At 38.9% G+C, this 11,889-nt stretch overlaps 1 protein-coding gene across 3 annotated transcripts in view; it reads left to right on the forward strand.

The window, feature by feature from the left end:
• The window catches only part of anos1 (anosmin 1), a 208,682-nt gene extending 197,821 nt beyond the window's left edge, over positions 1-10,861 (forward strand). For 2 of the 3 annotated variants that reach the window (XM_043692163.2, XM_043692161.2), the window contains exons 10-14: positions 3,382-3,476; positions 5,641-5,812; positions 8,371-8,591; positions 9,501-9,642; positions 9,939-10,861. In XM_043692163.2, coding sequence (XP_043548098.1) covers positions 3,382-3,476; positions 5,641-5,812; positions 8,371-8,591; positions 9,501-9,642; positions 9,939-9,991 — 683 coding nt within the window. In that variant the 3' untranslated portion in view covers positions 9,992-10,861. The remainder of the gene's footprint in view (positions 1-3,381; positions 3,477-5,640; positions 5,813-8,370; positions 8,592-9,500; positions 9,643-9,938) is intronic. The other variant, XM_043692162.2, reaches the window with a different exon arrangement.
• Positions 10,862-11,889: the final 1,028 nt, after the last annotated feature.

The raw sequence follows: 11,889 nt of genomic DNA on the forward strand, positions 1-11,889 counted from the left end.
CCTCTTAATACAATGAATATTCAAGAGGAATAGATTTTACATTTCTACTTAATCAGTTATAATTTTGTATCACTAGTCAACCAGAGTATACCTTTGTAATTCCACTAACATAAATTCTTCATTAGTAGGAAACTCTCTAGTAATTACAGCTCCATGGGTTGAGGTGTTAGCTGGTCAAGACAGCAGAAAGTAGAGTGAAGAGAGAGGTAATGCCTCACAATGGAGGCATCCTTTGCAGATCAGGGAAACATTTAATAGGTTTATATAAGTTCACAGTCCTTCCTTTGAATGGTTAGCAATTGTAGCTGTAGTCTGTCTGCCATGATGGGTGTGAAAGGTGGGGTGCTGAGCAGGATAAAATGCAGGATTCCCCCCTCCCCCAATATGTCTAACAGGTCATGTTTCAGCTGTTGTGTGAAACTCACCGACTGACTAGAAACTTCCTTCATTATGGGAGAGAAGATTTAATAGGTTCCTTAATTAGGAATTAAGTTCCTTAATTAAGGAAGTAACTTAATTAGGTTCCTCAACTGGCTATCCACCTGAGTGCTGGCAAGTGGCTGTCCCACCCCCGACCTGGCCTTCCTGAAAGTGGTTTAGGGCAGAATGGTATTGGCACTTGAGTGAAAAGGAAGTATAAAAAGAACTACTGTATATGAAATGATAATATATTGGAGTCTTCAGGGATAAGTCAATCCCAGGTTGCAGGATTTTAAACAATAGCACCTTTGAGTTTCTTACCATTCTAAGACTGACCAGTATAAATACACCCAATATCTGATTTCATGTAATTTGTCAATCCAGTAGTTGACTATACAGCATTAATGTTCACCTAGTGTGACAGATGTCATTTTAATTTTCCAGTATTGAGTCACAATTAGAATCAGGAGTGTCCCGCACTTTCCAATAAACAGTTATATTCACACAGGTCACATAAATGGCCACCTGTCATAACAAGAGTTAGGAAAGTAATTATCCAGACATCCTACTTATGCAGTAACTGATCAGACTGTAGAAGAAGGGTGCTCAATCTTCCCAACAATTATAGAGATTTGTTGCAGTACATTATTGTACTGATGTCTCTAGTTTATCTTCGATGCATGACCACTGCTCTCTCATTGTCTGCCACCACAAATGGTGCCTCTTACCAGACGGATTATAGGATTTTGAATTGGTTGTAAAAGTCCTTTTAGTGTTCCTAAAACAAAAAAAAAGCCCACTAGTTTGTCACTAGGATCCAGTGCATAATGTTCAGTGTTCATCTATTACTTTGTGACAATTTTCATGCTCATGGCAGTTTAATGATGAGGTAGTTTAGTGTCTTTTAGATGGTATATAATAATGTTGAGATATGTGATGTTGAACTCCTGTTTAAAGGTTGTAGATCTGATATATTCTGTGTATAGTATCAATGAGTTTGATATTTAATCAATACATTAGGGTAGATTTTTGAGATTACTGCTGTGGCACTGAACTTTGCTTGACAGGGCACCATAATGTTTGGTAGGACACAGAATAAATTACATTCTATGTAGTGTTTGCCCATTACAGTTTCATTTTATTTATCTCTCATTAACTTGAATTGATGAAATAATTGACCTCTGCTATTGAATTTCTAAAATGGGTGTCTAATTGTGCTTTATCTATTTTGGGAGTGCTAATTTGGCTCATGCCTTTTGCACTTACCCGTAGAGTAATGTCTGTAATCTGTAAAGTCCCAGGTATCTGCTTCTGTAATGCCCAAAAGTCTCATGCTGGCCATTTATGCCAATGAAGCAAGCTACATGACAAATTAGACTTATCAGGAAGTCCCACTTGCAGGAGTGTCTGATCAATATTACATTTTATTGCTTTCTCAGTCATTTTATATTTCATGAAGCTTCCAAATAGTTTTCAACAATCACTACCAGCAGAGAGCTACTGTTATCAAAGCGTTGCTTTGATCGTAAAACTACAAACAAGCTTTTGGTGTCCAATCAAATGCTGAACCATTGATTAATGTAGGTTAGCATTTTGAATTTTGTTGTTCGGATTAGCTTTAAAAATAGAGGCAAATGATTTGTGATATTAAGTAGAGATGTTTTAATTCTATTGGTTTATTTTGATGTTCTTCAGCCTGAAACTGCAAAACTGTGAATCTGGGAGTCTGTTCTCATCTACACTCATACATTTCTATTGATGAAGGTCAACAATGAGAATGCTACCCAGAGAATATAAAGTCATGACTGCATGCAACTTGACTGTCAAACCACAAAGCTTTCCAAATGTATGACTTAGTAACAAACACAACATGTTTACTCTATTATTTGAGGCAGGGGAATAGCAAAATTTAACTGAGAAATGCTTGTGTATTTTGTGGAATTGGCTTTAGCTACTTGACGTGCTCATAGCATTATAATCAAGCTTCAAGTTTTAACCAACCACTGATGCTGACAGCTTTTTATTTGTAGGCCAGCCAAACATACAGTTGAGAAACAATTGGGCCATTGTACACTTGGTTTTCTTTGTGTTTTGCAAAATGTTAACTCTACACGCCCAACAGGTCTTGTTGAGTCAATAAAGAGGATTTTCCCAGCAAATGTATTTTCTGAGATTATGTGAGGTTGCATTCATGTGTTGTGGGCAATTTTAGTGTGGTTCAATGTGGTCAGAGCAAAGCAGCCGAGAACAGATGACTACCTCAAACCTCGAGCTGTTTGTTTCAGGAGCAGAGATTTGTCCATTTCACTGTCAATATTAAAGAAAACTCTGGTGGGGAGAGAGTACACATGCAACAAATGCTTAACACAGGTAATCAAATGTATATAATACTTGTCACTTGGGCGGAGAGATTCTAATTTGATCTCTGTATATAACAAAGTTAATCATGTTAGTTCACCCTGACTCTTTTCATGCTGCTAATGAGCCCAAATCACCACCACATGTGAAGTTGCAGAGGATCATCGCGCTTATTTATCCAAATGTAAAAAAACGGAATTCCAATTTCCAGGATATGTGTTGGTCAGATCCATGCAGCCTAAATCTCAATTGCTGACTTTAACTGTTCATTTCCATTTGTTGAGAATTTTCACTGAAGCAAGATGTGAAGTTGGAAAGGTATACTTCTCCTAGAGACCTCAAGGATAGCACTGACTCACATCGAAGGTTGAATTGGATCCCACCTTGAATCAGAACAACAGATCTGTTTTCAATTCTTGTCAACATTTCCTCATTCCAAAAAAAATCAAAGTACTTGGCATTATCTTTCTTCAGACCAAATATTTCCCTGAACATTTTGTTTGTCAAATCTGATTATTTTGTCACAACATAGGATTGATAATGTCTTCCAATTTGATCTAGAATGTTTATTGGATGGTAACATGTGAGTTGCTTTGTTTCCAGATCCACGTAATGTTGTGGAGCGATACCTTGTTCAGTGGATGCCGGAGTCCTGTACGCACAATCAGACTACAGTTTCCAGAAAAGCCATCTCTCATGTAGGTTCCAACACCTCATCTTTCTTTCTTATGTTAATTGATCATGAGCGCATGACTTTAATGAGCTTCTATAGTATGAACTTCAATCATGAGAGTTGGAGTTCTGTTCATTTGTATAACCTTCCTGCAATTCTCTCTACTTCGCACTTGTTATATGTCTTGACAGTCAACTAGAATTCTCAGAAAGTTCATCCCCATATCATTACTTATTATGTACATTTTGACAGAAAATATCAAATTTGGCTTTGGGAAATATCACGCCATCCCAGAAAGTCTGTCCCTACTTGATAAACACACATTTCTTTGCAAAAATATACTTTATTCAGAAATTATTTTTCAGTACAATACAAAACAGTTCAGTATGGTCATTGCAGAAAGTACAGTAAAATGATAACATGCTTCATTTTGTTCATCAAACCAGTTGTTAAACAGTATCACAGAAATGCACAGCTATCAGGAATTGTTGGACATAATCTGGAATGGGAATCCTCGAGGAGATTTTTTTTTATCTTGCCTAGCCAAGGCACAGATCTATTATTGTGGCTCTGCTGATGCTGAACTCAGTTATATTGAATCATAGAATGTCTACAGTGTGGAAGCAGGCCATTAGGCCCATTGCGTCTACACCGACCCTGCGAAGAGCATCACACCCTAACCCACCCCATCTCTGTAATCCTTTATTTCCTGAGGTTAATCCACCTAGTCTGCATATCCCCACACACTGTGGACAATTTAGCATGGCCAATCCACCTAACATCTTGGACTGCAGGAGGAAACTGGAGCATCAGAGGAGACCTGTGCAGACATAGGGAGAATGTGCAAACTCCACACAGGAATCAAAGTCAGGTTCCTGGTGCTGTCAGGTAGCAATGTTAACCACTGAGCCACCGTGTTGCCCTTCAACACCCCACAGAGTGATCAAGGGGTCCTGTGATTGATGTTTGCTGAATACATGATGCTTTTTAAACATTTATTATTTTGAAATGTGAATTATATTTCAGCAACCCAACCATGCTGCTTTCCTTTCCAAGTCACTGTAGGCTCCAATCTGCCTACACTAATTGGCCTGAGGTGGATTTTACCCTCCTCCATAAGTGGGGTTTCAGATGAAGGGGGATTCCTGCACCTATCCTGATCTGTCTGAATTTATGGAGGGGCATTGAGCATGAGGTAGCTGATCACCTTAATGTCAAGTGGGCAGCATGAGGACCATCTGGCCTATATTAAAAATAGGCATTGGGGTTGAATTGAATTAGAGTGAGTTAGCTTTATTGTCACACATACTCGAATGAGTACTATGAAAAGTTTATAAATCACCACATTATGGTGCCATTTTAGATACAAATTCACCTTGTTACAGATTCTTAATAAAAAAATTCTGATGAAAGAAAGATTAGAAAATTAAAGAAGCGCAGTAAAGAGAGTCCAGGGAACCATAAACCAGCGAGTCCCACATTAGCAATAGGAAACCACTGGAGAGAACCAACATCCACTTAGACAGGTAATGTCCAATCAGAGATAGTGAGTATGGCCTTGTCAGAGGGAGGCCATGACCAACAAACCTGCTGGAACGTTTTGAGGAGGTGACCCACCATGTAGATGATGGTAGAGCACCTGATGTAGTTTACATGGACACCAGGAAGGTCCCTGACAAAGTCCCACAGGGGAAACAGACAAAGAATGCAAAAGCACACGGGATCCAGGGCAAGATGGATCCAAAATTGTCCCAGCGATTGGAGACGGATGGCTGTGGTAGAGCCCAGATCACAGTGGTGGTTCTAATTGTATTATCCATCCCATTTTAAGCATGGCAAGATAGCACAGAAGTAAAAGCCTGACAGTTCCTGAAAAGTAGACTTATTTACTCTAAACTAATAAATATTGCAGTAGTGCACAAGTGACAATCAAACAAAAAATCAGAAGACATGAATGTTGAAAATAATTTCAAATGCAACATATTAAACAGGTCTCCTAATGCTATGTGGTATTTGTCTGCAATTGCAAATATGAAAAGAATAATGTTAGATCTATCTTTCTCTCATAAAGTATAACAATTGCAAAATTGTCATTAAAATATTAATCAGCTTCATGATTTAATCCATTCTAGAGGACTAACTACAAGATCAACCCAATAAGTAGAAAAAATATTTTATTTTCTACACAGGATAATTACATAATTCTCCCAGGACTATATTTCTCTTGCAAATATAAAGTTACAGTCCAAGCAATAACAGCCAAGGGTCAAGGAAAAGCAGAGGCCGTGATCTTCACAACCCCATCATGCTCCTCTTCTCGAGGCAAAGGTCACAAGCACAGCAGCTGTCCTGGTGAGGGGAGTAAGTAAAGCCACATGATAGAATGATATTCTTCCATTGATGTTTCTATTTTATCTACCTTCATGTTTCAAAACAAAATAGCGTAACAAATAAATGAATGCCAACTCAACAGTGTGAAGAGGCGAGAAGCCTGCTATTTGCCAAAATGCTGTCAGTCTGAATTCCTCAGTTTTCTGAGTTCCCCTTCTCAGTAATTCTCCACTTGGGCAAGTGAATACTGAGTCATTCGATAGGATTCATGGATATTGGGGCCGTAATTAATCAAAGCAAGTGAGGGGGTAGATGAAGGGCTTTTGCCCGAAACATCGGATTTTCCTGCTCCTCGGATGCTGCCTGAACTGCTGTGCTTTTCCAGCACCACTCTACTCTAGAATCTGGTTTCCAGCATCTGCAGTCATTGTTTTTACCTAAGTGAGGGGGTAGGACATGCTGAGGGCAGGGAGAATGATGAAGTGAGTGAAAGCCTTTGGCTGGATGTGCATGTTGAGAGTTTTAATGATAAGCCTTGGTGAAATGTGTGAGTGTGCATTGGCAGAGTTGGAGTGGTGGTTCTTTGAATGTGATATAGCAGTGATATTTAGTCTTGTCGAGCAGCGAAGTTCCTTCTTACTTGATCTTCTTCTCAAACAGCTGAGCATCTCTCTTCACCCAGGACGGAGACTGACCCAAGTTGCTATCTGGGTCCAGGCTTGCTGGGTCTGATAGCATGGCCTCCTCTGACAGTCAAATGGAGAAAGGATGACAGTCCTCTCCACCACACTGTCACCAGCAACTCCATGTCCCTGTCCATCAAGCAGGCTGCACCTTAGCTTTCTGGGCCATGTCCTCAGTGATTAAGGTCGAGAACCACACTACGACAGCATCAGAAATGTTTTGGAGCTGAACAGAGCCCAGCAATCCCATATATGTTCACTTCTCCTGCTGTGTGATTCCCCAGGAAGGGTGACAAAGAGCCTTGTTGCACAATTACTGAGGTGAGGAGCAGAAAATTGCGTGAGACATGTCGTTTTGAGGCATGGTGGATCAGACATTGTGAATCTCACGCTACAAAACACCTCAAATGAAAAGGGGTCAGTTCCACCCACAGTCTCTGGTGCTGCTGAACCTCCCCACTATGTGCTGGAATTATTGGAGGTGATGAACATTTTCTGTCCAAACCTGATTGCAGTTGAACCTACCTTCAACTCATTTGTGACAGTTTGGTTATTGGGCATCTCTCTATGTTTGTAATTCCTGTAACAAAAGCACAATATATTTTGCAACTAATATGAAATATGCATTCGAATAAACTGCTGTGGATGCGAGAAATCTCAAATTAGAAAGAGAAATACTGGAGAACCTCAGCAGGTCCGGCAGCATCTGTAGAGATTTAACATTTTGAGGCTGCTCTGTTTCTTCATCAGATCTTCTGCAGAACATCCTCTGTTTCAAGCAGAACAATCTGAGCTTCGTCAACCTTTCCTATAACTGAGGCTAACTCACCTTGGTACCGTTCTGTTAAATCTGCTCTGTATCGTATAATTCTTCTGAACATGTGTCTCCTGAATTGGGCACCGCTGATTGGAAGTGCCTGATTTTCATTCCCAAGTCCAAAGTGCAGAGAAAGGATATTTCCTGGCCCCAAACCTGAGAAACTGGTGAGCAGCTTTCCATGGGAAGGCTGTCTAAGTGAACCCCAAAAGGAGAGTGGAGGCTGCCTGCTGCAGATTGAGTTGGGTGCTGGGGTTGTTGCTCACTCCAGCATTAACCTGTGGTTTAATTAGTCAGAGAACTACACCAAAGACATCCCTCCAGCCCTCACCCACTCATTCCCTGTCCCCACCAAACACTCTTCATGCTTCTTCCTTGTCACCCTATGCCATTACCATTTATAATATTAGATTTGGCGATTGGCTTGTAGGATTGGCTGCTCCTCTGACTTTATGGATGACTCTTAAGCTTAAGCCCAAATCAGTTTGCAGCCGCAGGAGCTGTACAAATCAATCCCATTTTCATATATTTTCTGATGAAAATAATCTTGGAAAAACATCCAAATACAATTGGAAAACTTGTTCTAAAAATGGCCTGAGCAGTCACACATGGATAGCTGCCAAATGTACTTGTGGATAGGATTAAATAGCAGAACAGCTCCCACAAACCAGTTTTTTGGATGTTTGGTTCCACTGCAGTCTTTCAGAAGTAAATTCTGCAAACATTTAGAGCTTATATAGTCCAGATTGTTGAGATACCTGCACTTTTTTGTATAATGTCCTTGATGTATATGTTGATAGTTTTAAGCACAAAACATTGAATTGAATTGAATTGAATTTATTGTCACGTGTACCGAGGCACAGTGAAAAGCTTTGTCATTCTGAAGATAAAAGATTGTGTTCTTTAAACTTAAAAACAAATATTAAAATTTTGTGCTTTGCCTGAAGAATGAGGAAGTTCAACTAGGATTTAGCAGAATTTGCAAAAAGTTATCTCCCATCGGATATTTTAATTGCTGGTGAGGCAGGCAGATAGATAACTAAGTTTAAAAATCAGGCAGTAGTGTGAACTGTTTTCCTCTTTTACAGTGACAACTATTCCCAAAGTGTTGGTGAAACCTGAAAATCTGTCAGCATCATTCATCATTCATGCAGGGAACATTACAGGACACTTCCACTGGAGAGTATCTAAAGCACAGCTTCATCATCCGATAACAGGATTTCAAGTTACCTGGGCTGAGGTGACCACGGAAAGCCGACAAAACAGCCTACCGAATAGCATTATATCCCAGTCACAAATATTGCCACCAGTAAGTCTGTTGCTATTATTCAAATGTAGTCTCAAACAGTTTATTGGCACCTTTTCCTGTTTTGGATGCTCCTGATGTGGCGCCTTACCTGACCAGAACATCAGGGACACACTGGCCATCAGCTTCTCTATGATCAAAGTTAATGCAGAGTGGGTCTTCTATCACCCATATGAGACCATCTTGTGGCAGATCAGTAGTGTCTCTACCCCTAGACTAGGAGGTCCGTGTTCAAGTCCCACCTGCTCCAGAGGTGAACATCTCTGAACAGGTTGATTTGAAAGAAAAGGTAAAACTCTTATCTGAACGCTGAGCATGTTCATAACAGTGAACGTTTGTGTTGAACTGAAGAGCCTGGGGCAGTCAAGTGCAGCACTCTATGAGTAGGAACATTAATGAGGATTTTCCCCAATTGATTTTGACTATAATATCCCTTTACTAATCTTGCACAATAATTCATGGATCACATGGAAACAACTGTGATATGAAAACTCCATCAAGTAAAATAAAATGCATAATCTGTTCTGTACTTTTGATTTTAAGTGCTGCAAAAATTCACAATAAAATGAGCATGAAAGATAGTGGTGCAATAGATCACATGAATTAAATTGCGTAAATATAGGTAAAGCAATAGACATTTCAGAAAAGAATGCTGAAACATTGTGCTTTCTTTTAATATATTTACATATTTTCTCTTAAAATATACCAAACTGGTCTGATAGTCAAAGGCTACTTTCTTGGTTATCATAATGAACTCCATGCTACTAATTAATGCATTTATTTTGGTGTTCCATAATCTGAAGGAAGTTATATTTTGTTTAACCACAGTAGAGAATTCTGTGTATTCTGTAAAGCCAATTAGATTCAACATTTCGGAAAAGAATGCTGAAACATTGTGCTTCTCTTGTTCAGGAACATCACTCGCTCATTGTCCTCAATCTGAGGCCATCAACATGTTATAGGTTGGAGGTACAACTACTGACTACAGCTGGAGAGGGACCAGCTACTGTCAAAACATTCCAGACACCTAGTTTATCTTCATCCCTCTTATACAGTAAGCTTCAGTGTCTCCACTATCCTGTTATCGAGAATAATGTCATAGATTGTCAATACTTTGAATGCATGAGGTAATAATTACAGATGATGAATTTGTCAGAATTTATCTTAAAGAATTTAATATTTACATGTAAATTAATTAGCATGTAAATTCATTGTCACCTGGCAATTTTATTTCTCTCATCTTCACATATTGAAGTTAATACATATCAATGGTAAAAGCATGTGACTTTGGTACTATTTCTGTATGGTGTTTTATTCCTTCATGCCAGTCTCTCATCTGTTTTATTTCAGGCTCCAGACTGAAACATCATCAGCAGCAAAAACCAGTATCAGTAAAACACTGAAGCAATTCTAATAACATTACAGAAGATACTTGAGGACTGTTGATGTGACGAGAATAAAGATAAGGTTCATGTCCCCTTCCCAATAAAAACAGAAGGCAGAAGACTGTCTCCCTCCAGATGCTCCTTTAAAATTAGGTGATCAAATCAGTGCCATAAAAATTGTATGCTTCAATGTTATCATCACTGTAATGTACCTTCAGAGGATGGCTTTGAAATTGTGCTATTTATTAACCTGTTTTGTTGAATGTGCTGATCCAGATATATGCAACATTTTACATATTTCCCGTGGATACCTGTGATTGACAGACAGTTAGGAAAATGTGACTAGAAGCTGAATATTTTAACTGGGAATGATAATAATGTCAGTTAATTAATCTATTGCATGTAATAAAGTTATTAAATTATAATGTAAATGAATCTTATCAGATGTTGACAAAATATGGTTGCATGGTAGACCTGTCAGTGTTCCATATAGGCATGAATCTTATGTCTATGTTACCTCTGCTGAATATATTAACATGATACAGTTTACAGAATAATTAACAAAGTCTATATGTACAAATTATTTACTTTTTAATATTGGAATGATATGTAGTGTGGAAATACCTGTACTGTATTGTCTATTACTGAACTGGCTGTAGAAATCATGATCCTCATTACAGTCATTTTTAGATCAATATTTATTACTGTATAACACCATTTTTGGTCCATTTAGTGTATCTCGGTTGTCTTTGAGATAATGAACCTCTTGTAAAGACATTTTGTAAAAATTGAATTGTAAATAGAGTTTGTTGTAAGTTACATTACCCAATATTTTCATGTTAGACTTTGTACATATTGTTGAAGTATTAAATAACTTCCCTAAACAAGTATGTGGTGTGGACAAAATGTTTGTGATTAGAGCTCCATATTTTTAAAAAAATAATAACGTACTTACCTATCAGATTAATTCACGGAATACTTTGTATATCGATAAATTATAGATGTGTATGGAATTTGTTGGCAAGGTCATTTTATTGTGAATGAGAAGGATGGTTCAGGTATTAGGCTGAAATGGGATCTGCAGTCTGCACCTCCACTGAGTGATATCTCGATCCAGGCCCTGTTCTTCCCTTGTGGCTGGGATTTAATCATTTTAACTATGGCATGAATGTCAATAGCAATTGAATTTGCAGAACACTACCTTATAATGTGGTGGATTCATATTCAGGAGCAGCCTTCAAAAAGAGATCAAAAAGAGAAAGAGTTGTGTGGATGTGGAGCAATGGTGGGCGACTGTGTCAATCTTGATTGATCTTTGAAACAGCTAGTGCAGACTCCTGGGCTGAATGGCCTCCTCTGAGTTCTATGATTCTGTGATTGTAATAAAGAATTTGTAAATGCTGCCAAATACATATTGGGCAATTTACAGACAAGAAAGTCCTGAATCTAAAAAGTGAATGAAGTATGAATTATAATTTAAAATAGACACACAAAATGCTGCATATACTCAGCATATCAGGTGGCCATGGAATAGAGTTAAAACAGCAGAATTTTCCAGGCTTTGTAAAGATGTGCTTGGAAGCCAAAGGGCAGGAAAATGGTGGAACCCTTTTGGAATGACTCCTCTTTGGGATCTGGTCTTGGATAAAGTCAGCAGCCTATTCCACCGAGTTGGGTTGTCAGTTGGACCTTGGGACAGCAGTCCCCAGCATCTCAGGTGACAGTCCATACAGCTGCCGGCACCTGCTTCTATCCACAGGGGCTGGCATCAGTCATGCTCCAGCCTCACCACATCACTAAGACCCATCTTCAACTCATTTACAACATAGTTCTCCATTTCAAACCTGCACTTGGCTCCACGCTCTTAGTTCTCACTCACTTAATGCCAGTTCGGATGTACAAGGCATCTTTGATTT

This window comes from Chiloscyllium plagiosum, unplaced genomic scaffold (genome assembly GCF_037043375.1).
Source record: "Chiloscyllium plagiosum isolate Xiang-an unplaced genomic scaffold, Cpla_swu_hap1 HiC_scaffold_6, whole genome shotgun sequence".
NCBI lineage: Eukaryota > Metazoa > Chordata > Chondrichthyes > Orectolobiformes > Hemiscylliidae > Chiloscyllium > Chiloscyllium plagiosum.